The following is a 17,570-nucleotide window of genomic DNA, read 5'->3' on the forward strand; positions in this document are numbered from 1 at the left end:
TTGCGAGTTGCCTCTAGAATTCAATGCATGTAATGTAGACAGCAACTTTTGTGTGCATTTTAATTTGACAAATCTTGGATCACGTAAAATTCGCAAAGTTAAAATGCAGGCAAACATTCCTTGTTTTACAGTATTTTGATGATATAGTTTTTGTTTCTATATCACACATTCTATCCATTCTTCCATCTGTGGATCAACCCCTCCACTCATTAGTGTTTCTGCCTGGGTTCGCCTCCATGTTACTATAATATATCCATTTCTCTTTCAACATTTTAATATATGCATCATTATTAAGTAAATATTAAATTCAATTCAATTTAATTCAATTCGTGTATTTATCTCATTTTCTGATAAAACAATACAACAGTATTGAATTTTACAATATGGTACAAAAAAATACTCAATCATGTACATAATATTATATCTGTGAAAATGAAAAAGAGAACTTGAATAAAGGCAAAAAGGCCTTGTAAAGAAGTTCGTTTCTATTTGAGTATGCACAAAATAATTAATTTAAGTACAAAGTATAGACATGGACAGAAAACAAACAAACACAACAAAACCAAACAAAAAAACTAGGATAAATCATGTGATAGATTGACTATGTGTGATTTGCTGAAACATGTGTTGTCAAAAATCTCTTAAATGAAGACAGGGTAATGCACAAATGTTGTGCATCTTTGTTTTACAACCTATCTTATTGTGATTATACTATAACTGTCTTGTCATATTAAGAATATGCATGTTGTTGTTTTTTGGTAACATGATATGTTTTGTACATATATATATATATATATATATATATATATATATGGGTTTTTTTGTCAAAAATGAACATGAATAAATAAGATGAAATAAGTCCATCTGTTATTTCAGTCTTTCAGTCAAATCTATTCATCCCATCTCACCATTTGTAACACAGTGATACGTCTCAATCTTGTCTTTTGGTTTGCGATTCAAGTTTCCCGGTGAGATTTTTACGCTTCATTTGAGGCAGACAGTCTGCTTTTCCTTCCTCCATTCATGCATCACACCGTTGCATCTCCTCCAGAAGGTTGTGTGCCTTTTGCTGGACTCTGTCTGCATATTATGTATTTTGAGTAGCACTCAGAGCAGCCTGTTGCTTTTGTGGCAGCCTCCTTTCCCCAGTTGGTTCATTGCCTTTATATTCCAAGTAAATAAATTATACATATAGAAAGAATCAAAATGTGTTTTGGGAATTCAACAGTTGTGTTCCATTTGTATTCATACACATGGTTTTTTTTCCCCTTTGATATTCAATGTTTAATTCAGTTTCATTGAAATGATACCTAAGACAGTCATTCAAATTGACATTACCGTACAAAATAACAAAATTTGCATAATGTGGTCACCAAAAAACCCCCACTGTTTTCTTTTCTGTTGATGATTTTTGCACAGTAGAAGTAGAAATAAGAACTTAATGATTTAAACACAAACGGTAGCATTTCATTTATAACATGTGATATGATACTAACATTCCACACATACATACACGTATACACTTTACACACTCAATGCAAAAGAAATTGCACACTTGTCAGAATGTTTGATGGCGTATTACAAGAAGCACCCATTCCCATGCTTTCTGAGAAGTACAGTTTCTGCATAACATGGGAAACACTGTGAAATACACTTGATTTATGCTCTCTCCTGTTCTGATTCAGAAAACAGGGTGTAATACATACCAACTCCAGTTGATTTCTCTTCAGCCTGAAAATACATGTACAATCTATTTGAATTAAAAAATGGATTTAGCAGTGCTCTTTCTTCTTCACATTCTTCAAGGACCTTTCACTCTTCAAAGAATGAAGATGTCACTGAAATAGAGTTGATGTCAAATGCATCCAGTGTGTGCTATATATTATAGTACGTAATACAATTATGCAGTGTTTACATGCAAAAATTGTTCACAGGATCCCGCAGACAACTCCTTTATGTTTATGGTGCCAACATTTATGAGATTGTTTTTTATGATCTTATTTCTACATATCTGTTGCTTCAAAAAACAATGGATGACTCTTTGTCATTTTAAACAGGAGCTGTATAGAATTCTGTGATCAATCTACAGGTTTGTCATAAAAGATAGATTCAGTGATTGGTTGCCGTGTTGAGAAAATATACTGTGATTTACATAGATGAAGATAAACTGATTGGTAGATAAATTGAGGATTATATGGACAGATTAATACATGAAATGAATATAATTCAATCAAATGTATGTGTCAGTGCATCATTCAAAGACTGAAAAAAACATAGAAACATTTATTAGCAAATGAATATATGAATCATCCTACAAAGAAGCATATGCATGTACACAGGAATAAACAAGTGGATCATGAAGATTTCATTGTTTCTGTCATATGTGATTTTTGTTTTTCTTCAGACTGTTGGACGTAGCCAAGCAAGAGAAGAAACCCCTGGCAGAGCCCATTCCTGTCCCCACTGGCGGCGGGGCAGTCGACATCATGCAGATGCTGAATAAAGCCCAGCATGAGTACAAGGTAGTGTGCCCTTTGTTTCAACCCAGCAAGTTCCAGGGGTATTTTTCTGCAGACATTTATCATCTTGAATGAAAACAGAAGAATGTGAATACAGAGGGGTGAAGATGCGCTATGACAGATTAATTATCATAGCATGTATCTTCATCTCTCTGCAATACTACTGTAAAACGAGGAATGTTCGCATGCATTTTAATTTCGCGAATTTCGCAAGCGCCAACGTCCGTGAAATTAAAATGCATGCGAAAGTTCTTGCCCGCACATTATGCATTGGATGCCAATGGCAATTCGCAAAAATTTCATGCTGCGAGAAAGGCCGTCGGCTCCAATTCGCGAAATTTTCATGCCGCGAATATATATCATGTTTTACAGTATTCTTTTGCTGTCATTCAATAAGCCTTGTCTGCCTTGGACTTTTTAACATAACAATGATGGAATTCAGACTGGGTATTTGTTTTAAGTTCATCCTGTCACTGCAGACCACCAGGGATAGCCTGGTGGTAGTGTCACTGCCTGGAAAGCAGAAGATGACAGGTTCGATTCCTGCTGGTTCCTTTTTCCGAATGTAGATCAGCAGTTGTGACTTTATATACATTCATACAGAAGGTGGCAATTGATTTTTTTTTAAAATCTTATTATCAGTAAATTGGCATTTGAGAATTTCTCTGCATTTCTTATGATTTAGCTGTTTAGTGTGCATATCCACAACTCTAATGCAAGCAGCTTGAACTCCAAAGTTCTTTGATCCTATTTGCCAAAAGATTAGAAAATAACTTCAAAAATTCATAAACATTCATGGATCACAACCAAAATTCAATCTTATGTTCCTTGTGTCATTATCAATTTTTCCTGTAAGTTTCATTCAAATCCGTTCACAGCTTTTTTGAGATATTTTGCAAACAGACAGACAGACAGACAGACAAACAAAGCAACATGCGCAAAAACATAACTTCCTTGGCAGAGGTAACAATTATTTTTATGTGAAATGACAGGGATGAAAGGTTGAAAGTCAATATAATAGGTCATTGCAGTATTGCCAGCATGTAATCTTTTTTCCTCCATGACTTCTAATTAAAAAGTCCCCTGATAAGTTATTCAGTGTGATGAGTACCATGAATAAATTGGGAAATATTTCTTTTGTGGGAAGATTGTTAAATCCTAAAGGTCAGTGATAAAGGTCCACAAACTTTTTTAAAAATGTAAATGAAGGGCCATTAGTGAGAGTAGAGACGTGTAGCATTTCGTGAGATGGAAGAGCTATTCCAGTCAACTGAGAAGAACAGTCAGATTGCTGTTGTTATTTTAGGAGTATATCTGAGCCACTTTCGTCTTATGTACATGTCATATATGAAGAAAATATACAGTAGTTGCAGTTCCAGTTGTCACCAAGCGGTAATTTTAGCTGTAGGAAAGTACAGAATTGATGCTTGTACTTCCTTTACTTTGAAAACAAATATGTCAGTTCCTGTTTCTGCATTTGTTTTATATCACCGTGAAATCTAGCATCACACAAATGCACAGAAAATGCCCTTGATCAAAATTCACAATCTGCATTAGCCTGGTGCATGTCATCTACACGTGTATTTGTGGGGTCTATGCTTTCACAAGTGTCATGATTGGGGGATAGGTACAGAGCTTTACTTTGGGTCACTTTTGTTCCATGCATAGTGAGGGCAAATGCCAGATGGCAACCCTTTGGTGGCCACCAGAGGGCGGTATTCATGGATGATTGCAGGATTGAGCAACAGATGTTCTATACAACATCAGTCAGTGGGAGAGAGAGAATTATCATGGCATGAACAGAGTACATCCAATATCTATGAAGAGAATTGTATTGATTGACCTAGTTACCACAGCAGCCAATAATCTTATTGGTGATGACAACATATGATCATTATAAATGTCACATCAATAATGAAAGCAGACAAAATGTCACAATGACATAATTTCAATGTGCATGTAACATGTGATATTAACAGTATAAATATCCATGACTGGACGACATCATGTAATCAATATTTTAACATTTCTTCTGTTTTCCAAAAGAGTGGGTAAGCCATCTGTATCCATGGGTACATTGTTGTTGGGTTGGGGGAGGGGGTGTTGGTTTTTTTTTCGTAACATTGTGCTTAAAGGAAACCAAAACCCAATTATGAATGTGGATTTAGTGACAGCAGCAACATTAGTAAAACACATCAGTAAAAGATAACCGGACAATCGATTCGAAAGCTATGAATTTTTAAATTCATTGCCATCATGGCTGGATAAGAAGACTATACAGTTCATGACATCTTTGGACAGTAGTATAGAGGAAATATAAAGAAAATACAACATATTTTCACTACTCAGTATTCTAGCATAATGAAAGAGCACTTGACTTATCTCTTTCAGAAAACAAATGAAGTAATATCACTTTCAGCATGCGTCAGTATCAAAGCGATGGAATGTATACTTGTCATGAAAAATAAAAATGTTTGTGGAATTATCCTTACATTTGTATATTTTCTTTTTGTTGGTGTCCAGACATGACATCTAGAATTACATTGGTTTTCTTATCCAGTTATGATGGTATCGAAACCCTTGACAATTTTAAACTTGAATCGTTTGTCCAATTTTTCTCAAATTTTCACTGATTTGTTCTAATATTGCTGCTTTCACTCGAGTGATTTTGTTTCGTTTTGTTTTATTTTGTTTCAGTTTCCTATAATATTGAAGAATGCCCTTCATTTTCCAAAACTATCATCTTATCCTTGTCCAAGCGCTAGTTAGATAGTTAACTCATGGCATATGGAAACTCGGTAGGTCCTGAATGATGTTTGTAGGAATTCTAGAATCTTGGAGGACAGAGGTTTATGAACATGTAGTAATTCCTTTAGAACCTTAAAATATCTTGGATTATTACATATGTCCACAAGAAACTTCCTCTCATCCTTTGCCAACATTTGTAATAAGATTTTTGTGAAATCGAGGCATCTTTTCAGCGAGCATAATAATGCTTTCTTTGAATCAGGACCCAGTGTATATATATATATTTTTTTTCTTTCTTTCTTTGGAGGGAGGGGGGGGGGGGTTAACCTGTTGAGAATGGACTGATTTTGCTACAACACGCATTTGTCATAGACACTTGCCTAAGTATACTCGGGACTTGTCCTCAACGGGTTAAGGGATACTCGACATACACTATGAAAGAGGGAGAGAGAGTGGGATATATGCATGTATGTACAGTATGTATAAACACTGTACATATGTGTGTATAAATGCATGTTAATACCACATGTACAATTGTATAAACATGTTACCTCCGCCAAGGCAGGAGGTTATGCTTTCATCGCTGTTTGTTTGTTTGTTTGTTTGTTTGTTCGTTTGCAAAATAACTCAAAAAGTTGGTAACGGATTTGGATGAAACTGGCAGGATAGGTTGAGAATTACATAAGTAACACATGATTAAATTTTGGTAGTGATCAGGGAATTTTTATGTATTTTATGAAGGATTTTCAATATTTTGGCAGGTAGGATCAATGAACTTTGGAGTTCAAGCTGCGTATTTTTGAGGTTTTCATAGGTGCACTAGAGTGCATGCTCTAGTTTCTGGTCCAGGGCGAGGCACGTCACGCAGCTGGCATTGATGACGTAACAAAAGGTTCTACATTTGGAAATTGGGGGATTTTCAGCATACATATGTGTGGGTAGAAACCACTGATCTCTACAGAAGAACAAGATCAGTGGTGGAAATGAGCTGTTTGGCGGAGGTGTGCGCTCTCAGAGTGCTTCTCTAGTTAGATAATTGATTCATTTAAAAACATCTATCTTGTATTGTCCTTCTCAATGTATGATATACATTCAGAATATAGTTTCTATATGATATAGAATTAAGTAATCCCTGTATCTATACATTTGTTCTATCCTCACTTATCTCCCTGCAGTCCCAGCAGGAGGTGAAGAGGAAGCCCAGTGGGTCAGAGGCTGGACCAGCCCCCATTAGCCCTGGAGGAGATGGAGGAGGAGGAGGAGATAGAGTTATCAGGCCCATACCAGTCAAGGGCACTCTGTCGCCAGGTAAAAAGAGAGACATCTAAAGTGTATCGTTACATCATTAGAACAACAAGACACAAATCTCCCCTCCCCCCCCCCCCCCATTAAATCATTATCATATCTATGGAAATTGATAATATTCTATTATATGTTTAATGTTGTGCATAATTAATTATCTTATATTGACCGTTAAGTTTGAATGATGTATATTTTGTGTGTTACTCATTTTACTGAATTACAGATGTTAGACTACTCTCCCCAATGTTTCTCAATGGTTTAAACACTCCAATGTTGTATGTTCAGTAGGGCTTATTTTTGATGCCATATGTTCGCATAGCTATAGATTTCAAAATAAATGAATTTGAATGAGTTTTCTTGTTAAATAACCACACCAAATGTTACATTTGATCCCTCATTTAAATATGTGTACTCAAATCTAAACATTATGACACTTTACCATTGCCATATTACAAGTGAGAAGAGGAATCTTGAATTAAAATAATCATTCAGCCTTTTATGAATTATGATACGGCTGTGATCAAACATATTCTTATTGATGTTTTTTATTTCAAGCTCTAGTATATTTGCAACAGAAATAACATCCTCAAATATTATCACCTCTGTGTTCAAGATATCGATGATATGATGTCAAGTGCATTGTATGGTATCATTACAGGACATGTCGCCAAGACTGACGACAACCTACCAAGCAAGACCGGTGCCAAACCCAAGACCAGTCCCATGGGGCCCCGCTTCCAGCGGTCCGTCAGTATGCAGGAGACTCGTAGCACCACATCCATTGCTCAGGCCGGTCCTTCTGGTGAGTGGTTGCCATGGAAACTCAATGTCATGGTGCAAACTCTGGCACAAGCTGGATTGTTGGCTGGTACCATGATGTGATGCTTTATTTATTAAGTTCTTTTTAAATTCTCATTTAAAAAAAAAATAACAACTTTATGTCTCTGTAAGGCATAACTTGCCAAGCCATTTCTTTACGATTTAAGCTTGATATGGAGTATTCAGCATTTTGATATGCGTAACAAAGTTGGAACAGTGTGTCACTGACAGTCAGTTACATTTTGAAGAATTATGTACTAAGTGTGAGAGGTTTAATCCTCTATTTTAGGGAAATTGTTATCACATGCCCAATGGAACCACAATTAAATAATTCCATATGAAAAATGCAAATGTTTCAAATAGGTATTACTTTTTTGCAATTTCACATTTGAGGTTGTTCATCTAAAGCTGATATTACTCACAGGGCAGCAAAAAGATTTTCAGGACCCTCAGTGTAATCTCTCTCTCTTTCTTTTGCGGTGGTATAAAAGTCTTGAAATATTCTCTCAAAAGCAATATGATAATAATCCAATGGGGGGGGGGGGGGGAGGGGGAGAGGGACATAAAATGTGAGATTGCAGATTGATCAATTTTCCTAATTGAAGGGACATGTGAATAAGAGCATATACCTACCCACAGGTCCATGGTTAGAGTGACAAATTTTGTCATCCTCTCTACCAGGTCAAGGTGAAGGGATGCAGGTGATACCGGTCCTCCAGAGACTGATGTCCCAGGGGTCAGATGAGAGGTCACAGCCAGTGGTCAGGGAGTTAGGCCAGGTCCACACTGTGGAGAGTCTGGAGAAGCTGCACACGACGGCCGTCGAAAGCGGTCCCACCGGTGGCAAGAAAATGGAGGTGATGATTATTGCTCTACTTCTGTTGATGGAGACACCATGGTCTTTGAGGGCTTTTGGCGAGTGGGGATGTGGCATGGTGCATGTCTCAGAGTGAATTCATATGTCTGCTCAGTGTTAGTTCTGTAGATGTGGTAGCAACATTACATATTATGCATTGATAAATCACAACAAGCATTGCGTAGTGGAACAAAGCATGCTACATAAACAACACAAGACACTGAGAAACACCCCTCAGAAATTCAACAGACAAGCAAGAATTTGCTCCATTACAGACACAAAGGGATGTAGATCTTGAAGTGGAAGAAGTGAGTTGTCTATGGTTTTGTTATATACCACAGCCTGTGCCTGCTTTAGAATCTCAAGCTCCGTTTTAACATACCTTAACGCAACAATGTTGCAATAACGTCAAGAGAAAAACATTTGTCACCTCATACAATAAAACTGTAGGAGAGATTGAGGGATACCATTTAACAGGCATACATTGAAAAACTTCTCCAGGTAGGTTTCTTGGAGAGGGGTGTGTCCACTGATGCACTGCATGTCTGTAAACGAAACATGGTTGCAATCACTGATCTGAACTACATAGAGATTAGTTGTTACAGTCCATGCATGTGATCGGTGCACAGTGTGTCAATCATACTCTGCCTGCAATGTTGTCCATGCATTTTGAATGTAACAAGAGAATGTTACCGCAGTTGCATTGTAACAGAAGAGTTGTCCAAAATAGTGTCAGGGTAATGTCAGGGTAATGTCGCGGTAATCACCCTGGGTAGAATTTGGCAAAAGTTACCGCGACAACATTCAAGCAACATTTTGTGGGGAACATTTTAGCAGGCAGGGTAAAGACAAGTTATGCGGATGTTACACGGACATTGTTATGGTAAAAAGGCTCTGTTAAAACGGGGCTTCAGAGTGAGAACCATATCAGGGAGGAGGATGTGATTATATTGAACTGAACATAATTTTTTTGTGTGTGAATGTTTCCCACTGCAAGAACATAAGTGCTGTTTAAAGTGCATTGCTCCAATAGTCATGGTACAACAATGTCATAGTTCAGCTTCATCGTGCATATCATACGCAGGATCAACATGGTTATCAAGTCACTGTAATGTAGGGTGATATGCATGTATAGCTTTTGTTGCATGTGTTCAAGTTGAATTGACTGATAATTTCATGAAATTGGAACAATCATTACCTAACAGGTGCAGAGTCTAGAGAGCATTGAGAGACTGCAGCTGGTTGGAGGAGGCGCCGAAGGCAGACCTACGGCAGCCGCCGCTGGTACCGCCGCCGGTGCACCATCCAGTGCTGAGTCATCACAACATCTCCAGCGATTACTCCTTAGACTCCAAAGTGGTCCAGATGCGGGAGTGCCAGTGGTGCCCCCTGCAGGTGATGTCACTGATGTTGGCACCATTGATCCCCAAAAGGGTGTCCCTCAGCAACCGGGGGCATCAGCGGTACCGGAGAAGCAGTCGAGTGCACCACAGGTGGACATGAATCAGGCATTGCTAGAGAAGTTAAAATCAAGCACAACGCCGGCTGTGAACTTGATGAAACCATCTGCCACCACTCTTACACCGAGCATTTTGGCCTCGCAGCCTGCACCAGACGCCAAAGAACCAACCAGGATACCATCAGCCATGAAGCAGCTGTTCCCAGGTCCGAAGGACAGTAGAAAGGTATCTTTCATTAAAACTTGTCAGAAACCATGAATGAAGTCTGCTCAAAATCAATCATGAATGGATTAGGGATTTACTCTCTTCAAGTTTAATTGCTTTGGTGACACCATGAACATTGAAATTATAGGACCTTACAGTGACCTTCTGTTATACATTTCCTTTGTATTTCATCTTCCCATTTGACATTAGGTGTAGATGCATTAGGCACTAAGGAACAGCCATGAAGCTACTGTACATGTCCCATTCCATACATGTCCCATCATTTTCAATTAGAAAATAACACCACATCAAGACAATTAGAATGTCCTAGTCAGTGTTTGAAAAGCAAAGCCTTTTGGTCATGCAGCCTTCAGAGATTTCACATTAGGTTACGCTTTAAATGTTTCATTTGTACAGATTGTGATATTCAGTATGCAGCGTGTATTAAAGCGAGTAAAGTTAAACTCACTATTCTGACACTGGGTACCACAACACTCACTACATGATTGTTCCACTTTTAACACTAGATGGCAGTATACAGATATAAGTGCAAACAGTATACATAGGTATCTGTCCCTGTGAAGGAATTGTAATAAATTGTGCTGTCTGAAATTGCAATTGGTTTTTGTTGCTACATTTTCAAAATTGTTGCTGCCACTTCTGTTTTTGTAGAGCAGTCATTATGTTCTTGCTTTTATGGTAGCAATCCATAAAACCTGACATCATATCTAAAGTATACAGAGATGTGAGACTGTGCAACAATCCTCTCTTTTTTTCTTTTTTTTTTGGGGGGGGGGGGGGGGGAGGGGGGCACCTAGAAAATCAAAGACTGAATTCTGTGACCTTTTTGAGCAAACTCTTGATTTAACAGACTTCCATGGTAATGTTAATTAAATGTACACAATGAATTAAGTATTTATGTGTTGCTTTTGTAGCAAAAACATTTTTCCTTTTCCTTTGTACTCTTAAAGACACCATCCCCACCCACCACGATCCCTGGAGTTCCCACAAGCCTCCTTACACCAGAGGTCCTTCGAGCCAGGTCATCTACTGAGCCTGGGGGAGCAGCCACCACCTTACTTTCACCCCTCAAACTGAGTGGTACATCCCAAGGCATCCAGGGCCAGGCATCAGGACAAAAGACTGATCCATTGTCACAGAGGAGGCCAATGACAGCACTCACCAAGGAGGAGCTGGCACAGACTTTGATTTACTTGCTTCAGGTTTGGCAAATTTTTCACTCTTGTTTCGTCAAAATTTGACGGTATTGTCAGAAGCGAGGAGGTGGTTTAGAGGAAATAGTGACAAAAAAATGATGTCAAGAACTTAACCCAGTTCTTCAACAATTCTCTTAGAACCTTCAATGCCCCTAAACAACATTCTTTTTGCCTTAGACAAAGAATGGACAGGTTGGTAAATCACCTGTGTGAAAGCAGTCAAGCAATTAATGTATCCCCTTTCCATGGTCAACTACATGTGCCATTGAACAATGCAAATATTGATTGGACGTGAGATATGAATTATAGAGCGTGCGCTAGACTCACAAACTCTTTTGTTATACACTATAAGGGCACCCATATTGGGTCAGCGAAAGTCAAAATCTAGTGAGCTAAGTCTTGATTACTACATATTTCTTCATATGAGTTTTGTAGCAAAACAAGAGCACTTCTACATTGGAAAAGGAGAATTTTGACAGGAATACACACAGTTTTTATACAGAAAGAGAACACAATTTTGACAGAAGAAACTAATCAGGGTAATTTGTCCTGTTCAGCAAAACACAAATATTCATAAATGTAGGCCACAATTTCAGACACTCTTCTCTACATTTTTGGGAACCTGGGGCCTGTCTTATAAAGACTTACGATAGAAATCAATCACAAGTTTTGTGTGTGCTGCAATGCAAGTTGCGATTGGTTTGGGGACCTGTGATTGATTTGAAGGCTTTATAAGACGGGGCCCTGGTATACCAGGTTCCTATAAGGAACAGGTTGAAATATTATCAAGGAGTCATTTGTCATGGAGTAAGAATCTTTATATAAAATGCCTCAGTTAAGAATAAAAAATAAAAAGGTACTCTTCAGTGTTGGCCATGAGTCTGGACTTTCCCAAAATATCCTTATTATTACCTTGTAATGGCAACCATGCTATGCCTGAAAATAGAAATTACACAGAAATTAACCTTATACTGCTTTCCAGCTGTATTGATCCAATTTTGCTGAATTTTACCACCAAGATCTCTCTTTGTACTTTCAGAATGATGATGACTTCGTGACCAAGATTCACTCAGCGTATGCCAAATCTGCCCAGCGTCTCCCACCCTAAGATACGCACCACTGACTGACTGACTGTACATGCCAATCCCTGGATTTGAGTGTTAATACAACCACAATATAGATGCTAGATTGTTGCCATATTTCAGCAGAACTGAAAAAGCATCTTGCTTGAGAACTTGGATTTCTTGGAGAATTGCATCATATTTTAGATTTTTATTTAACAGCCATATTTTTTGGTCAATTTTATTTGTATTTACAATTGAAAAACAAGGTTTTTAAGTGCTCACATTTCTTGTGCATGCATTGTGACAGTAGATGTGATACAAATTTCTTCTATAATTACTTTTTTGCTTCGTCAAGGAAGAATCAACCTCAAGTGCAACACTTTTTTTTTCTATGAATCAAAATACTGGAATAGAAGCTAACATATAAACGAACAATTTGGGAAAAAGGTATTTTAACAGAAAACCACAAAGTCAATGAAATTTGTATTTTTGTAATTTCTTTCCATACCAACTGATTGGACCATTTAAAAGCTTCCATGAAAAATACTATTGATTTTGTATCCAAAATTACAAGTTCGTGCATTTTTGTGAATTGATATGAGAGAACCAATCACACTGGTTTTGTGATATGTGTCAACGTAATATTCTTCATATACAATCTGTATTTCAAGTTCACTTATAAAGCCATTTGTCTCTTTAAAAGAGCAAATGAGAGCAACTTCACAAGCACTATCTGTCTTGTAATTTAGACTACCAGAATCAGGAACTCATTCAATACCATCATTGATAGCTTATTAAATTTTCAAATGAGTGAAATTTTTCTTGCATTTCTTGGCTGTACTGGAACTTGCGATGATGCGTCTCATTTTCATACTTTACTGCATTCCCACACTAACAATGTTTGCACAGGGTATTCCAAGTTTATACAGCATATTTGTTGCTGATACACTGACACATTGTTAGGGTTTTGCATTGTTACTTGAAGCAGAGAAGGTCATAGAAGGTTACTTGAAGCAGAGCAGTCATAAGATTGGCATTGCTACATGCCGAACAACTACTGTAATTGTCTGACTGTGCGTAAAAGTTACTGCACTTCTGCGCTTTCATAGTAAAAAATTGCTACACTTCAGATTTGCACCTGAAGAGTGGAAGTGTAGCTTCAGAACATTTACCGTAGTCACCTTCTGAATTTTCTTCCCATTAATAGCAAACAAAGAAGGGAAATTGTTGAATTTACAATGTTGTCCAATATTGCTGATGATCTATCAGTTTCTGACGGCAAAGGGTGATCTCTTTGTAACTCAAAACTACAAGCAGACAAAGGACAATACAAGATATACAGCGCAGTTTGCATGAAAGTGCATGAAAGAAGCACTGAATGTAAAACATCTTAGCCACACTGTGGTGCAGACTATCCCCACCTAATCACTAGTACTATATATGGCAGTCCAGTGACAAGTCCGTTTAGCACTGATTTTTTTTTTTCAGTTTGTCTCTTTTTTATTAACTTTCATTGACTTTTAACATTTTTTAGCTCACCTGAGCCAAAGGCTCAAGTGAGCTATTGCGATCGCCCTTCGTCCGGCGTCCGTCGTGCGTCGTGCGTCGTGCGTCGTGCGTCGTCCGTCGTGCGTCGTCCGTCGTCCGTCGTGCGTCGTCCGTCGTGCGTCGTGCGTAAACTTTTTTTATTTTCATCTTCTTCTTGAAAACCCCAAGACCGATTTTCATCAAACTTGGCAGGTAGCATCCCTAGGGGGTTAGGAACTCAATTTGTTAAAATGGGCACCATGCCCCACCCAGGGGGCCCCCAGGGGGGCCCAAACCCCCCAAAATTAAGGAATCTGTAAAAATCTTCTTCTCTAGAACCAGAAGTGATAGAGCTAAGTTAATAATATGAGTTAGTACATTGATGACTGTAGTTTCAAGTTTGTTCATGGCAGAATCAGGGGTGCCCCCCTTGGGACCCAGGGGAGGGGGGTGGGGAAGGGTTCTAATGGGGCCTAAATTGTACATTTTCATCTTCTTCTTGAGAACTCCATGACCCATTTTCACCAAACTTGGCAGGTAGCATCCCTAGGGGGTTAGGAACTCCATTTGTTAAAATGGGCACCATGACCCACCCAGGGGGCCCCCAGGGGGCCCAAACCCCCCAAAATTAAGGAATCCGCAAAAATCTTCTTCTCTAGAACCAGAAGTGATAGAGCTAGGTTAATACTATGAGTTAGCACATTGATGACTGTAGTTTCAAGTTTGTTCATGGCAGAATCAGGGGTGCCCCCCTTTGGACCCGGGGGGGGGGGGGGGGGGGGGGGGGGGGGGGGGGGGTGAGGAGGGGTCCTAATGGGGCCTAAATTGTACATTTTTATCTTCTTCTTGAGAACCCCATGACCCATTTTCACCAAACTTGGCAGGTAGCATCCCTAGGGGGTTAGGATCTCAATTTGTTAAAATGGGCACCATGCCCCGCCCAGGGGGCCCCCAGGGGGCCCAAACCCCCCAAATGAAGGAATCTTTAAAAATCTTCTCTAGAATCAGAAGTTATAGAGCTGAGATAATACTATGAGTGAGTACAGTAATGACTGTAGTTTCAAGTTTGTTCATAGGAGATCCAGGGGTGCCCCTCTTGGGGGTGGGGGGGGGGGGGGGTGGGGTGGTTGGAAGGGTCCAAATGGAGGCCTGAATTGTACATTTTCATCTTCTTCCTGAAAACCTCATGATGGATTTTTGTCAAACTTGGCAGGTAGCATCCCTAGGTGGTCAGGATCTCAATTTATCAAACTGGGCACCATGCCCCACCCAGAGGGCCCCAGGGGGCCCCAATTCCCCCAAATTAAGGAATCTTGAAAAAATTGGGCCCTTATTGTACATTTTCATCTTCCACTTGAGAATGCCTCGTCAAATTTTGGTAGAGCTGTGAATAATTTAGATTAGTGACTGCGTGAAAGGTGAACTTGCGATACTCAGGTGAGCGCTAGACCCGCGGGTCTCTTGTTTAAATACTTGACTCCAATTATACGAAAAGAAGAAAGATGTGCAGTGAAACTCTGCCATGCACATTGCATCTTAAGCAGGATGAATTCCAGGGTTTTAGCTACTGGTTCTACATTACAACTTCATGCTGTATTCATTGATGCACATCATATTTCAAGCACTTAAAATCCACATAGAGACATCTGTTGATGAGACACGTTTAATTTAATGCAGGGGAATTTAACATCAAGATTTTGTTTTGATTGAAGGGAAAGATAATCACATTTTAGTTTTGGTTGAAAGGTACTTCAAATTATAGAAACAATTCATATATTCTGGTATTGTTAAACTAGCTTTGTTTCTTGTTGCATGATTTACAAATATTAGCCACCATGGCATGACATCATATAAACAAGGTTTTAACAGAAAAATATATTTGAGAGATGCCTGAGGCAAACTGAATTTGTAACTGTGGAAATATGTATGATTCTTTCATCTGTAAGAGATTTTGTTTTTATACTCCCCTTCGCAATATTTGAAATGTACTTTTAATCTTCTGTGATAAGTTGTCATTGGTATAAAATAATGATATACGAAGGTAACAAAGCTGCAATTATCTAGCAGGGGAAAAAATGTATACCGTACTCTATAGATACTAAGCCACAGTTCAGAGCACTGTATTTCATTATGCGTAGAGAAATCACGCATACTGGTAATATGAAGTGATGATTGAAGACTGTGGCTATTGAGTGGAGCAGATAATGTGATATATGGTTCTCACTCATTTCATTTTCTTTTTTGTATTGAATATTTGCATGGTAGTAAGCATGACCTGCCTTTGCATATTAATATTCTATTTATTCCATGGACAGCATCGTAGATGTATGCCATCGATTGTATGCTGCATTTTACATGATGCTGATGCTGTGTTTTGGTAGTGTCATCCAGAAAATGTAATATGATCACAGAAGGTTCTTGGAATAAGTTGGTGGTGTTTATCAGAGAGCTGTTTTACATTGTAAATGACAAATAAGCAAAGATTGATAGCAAGAAAAGTTGCGTTTTTACAAAGAAAGGCCAGTTGCATTTATTAATCGCAGCTGTAATATCAAATTCAGAATTATTAGGATGGGCTACTGAACAAAATTATATTGAGTGCTCCATACAAGATTGGATACCCAAAGGTCTGTTTGTTGATGGTGATGATGATGATGATGATTTTGTTGTTGTTGTTGTTGTTGTTGTTGTTGTTGTTGTTGTTGTTGTTGTTGTTGTTGATGATGTTTAAACATAACTCATGTCTCTTGATCAGACAATAGGGAAAGCTTGTGCTGTCATATTATGCTTAATGCTCTCAGAGCCACTACTTCAAAATATCTTCACCATTATGAACAAACATTTGTCATTAGTAGTTATAGAGTTAAATTGCAACCGGGCAGGTGGAGACAGAACATGTCATACTGCAAACGTTGATATTTTTGCGTGATTAATTTTTCATGCTGAGCAGCTCAAAACATGATTGCAGGTTCTGGAATTCACTCTGCACAATAGTCAACCCATTCAGAATGTGCAGAGAAAATTGTGAAGATATTTTCACGGGTCTTAGAATTTGCGCTAGCTAAAAGTAGCATGAAATAAGGGAAAATCATTGTAACGCAAAAATATTTATGTTTACAGTATTCAGTGATAAAGCTATTGATGGAGTCCATGCATGATGTCATCAGCCAGCACCAAGACATACAAATTGTACTTGTGCTGATTTTAATGGCACACGCTCAACATTGTTCAAATATTGACTGATGTGGTGGCAGCTAGTGCAGAGTGTCTCAACTATCCCATGTTCTGTGCATGTGGTACTAGTTCTCTATAGCTATTAAATCAGCTTGCTAATTGAAATCCATTTGTCAATGCTCTGTATGAAATTTCATGTGGTTGTAATTCTTCCCTAGTGCAGGGCTCAACACTAACGGTGGCCCGGTGGCCCAGGGTCACCAAAAATGAAAGTCAGGCCACCAAATTTGAAAAAAGGACGAATTTGGTGGCCCGCCTCGTAACTCGTAACTTTTTGCGCCGGAAATTAGCAGCTAAATAAGGATGGATGAAAAGGACTGAATGAGTGCTTGAGAGTGTGTTGCGAGTTTGTTGAGATTTATTTATGAGTAGATATGTCCAACTTCCAATTCTTACTATGATAAAACTTAAATATTTGACTCATAAAAAACAGGACTTTTAATATTTTTTATTGTTTTTTGGGGGCCACCAAATTTTTCTCTCGGGCCACCAAAAATTTGAAATTGAGGATTTTGGTGGCCCCATTGGGCCACCAAACAAAAAAGTTAGTGTGGAGCCCTGCCTAGTGTATATGATGGCAAAAATGTAGCTCCTTTACAAAAGGGTCATCCTGGTATGAT

The 17,570-nt window shown here is 38.5% G+C and overlaps 1 protein-coding gene across 1 annotated transcript in view; it reads left to right on the forward strand.

Moving 5' to 3' along the window:
* Window positions 1–12,233, forward strand: part of LOC139724087 (mRNA-decapping enzyme 1B-like) — a 140,201-nt gene extending 127,968 nt beyond the window's left edge. Inside the window, exons 5-11 of the mRNA XM_071635288.1 lie at window positions 2,405–2,522; window positions 6,449–6,575; window positions 7,228–7,371; window positions 8,070–8,245; window positions 9,450–9,929; window positions 10,880–11,131; window positions 12,165–12,233. Of these exons, the coding sequence (XP_071491389.1) occupies window positions 2,405–2,522; window positions 6,449–6,575; window positions 7,228–7,371; window positions 8,070–8,245; window positions 9,450–9,929; window positions 10,880–11,131; window positions 12,165–12,233 (1,366 nt within the window). The remainder of the gene's footprint in view (window positions 1–2,404; window positions 2,523–6,448; window positions 6,576–7,227; window positions 7,372–8,069; window positions 8,246–9,449; window positions 9,930–10,879; window positions 11,132–12,164) is intronic.
* The last annotated feature ends 5,337 nt before the right edge of the window (window positions 12,234–17,570 follow it).

The sequence above is a fragment of the Diadema antillarum genome, unplaced genomic scaffold (genome assembly GCF_040938485.1).
Source record: "Diadema antillarum isolate AM-2024a unplaced genomic scaffold, OU_Dant_1.0 scf00000207, whole genome shotgun sequence".
Taxonomy (NCBI): Eukaryota; Metazoa; Echinodermata; class Echinoidea; order Diadematoida; family Diadematidae; genus Diadema; species Diadema antillarum.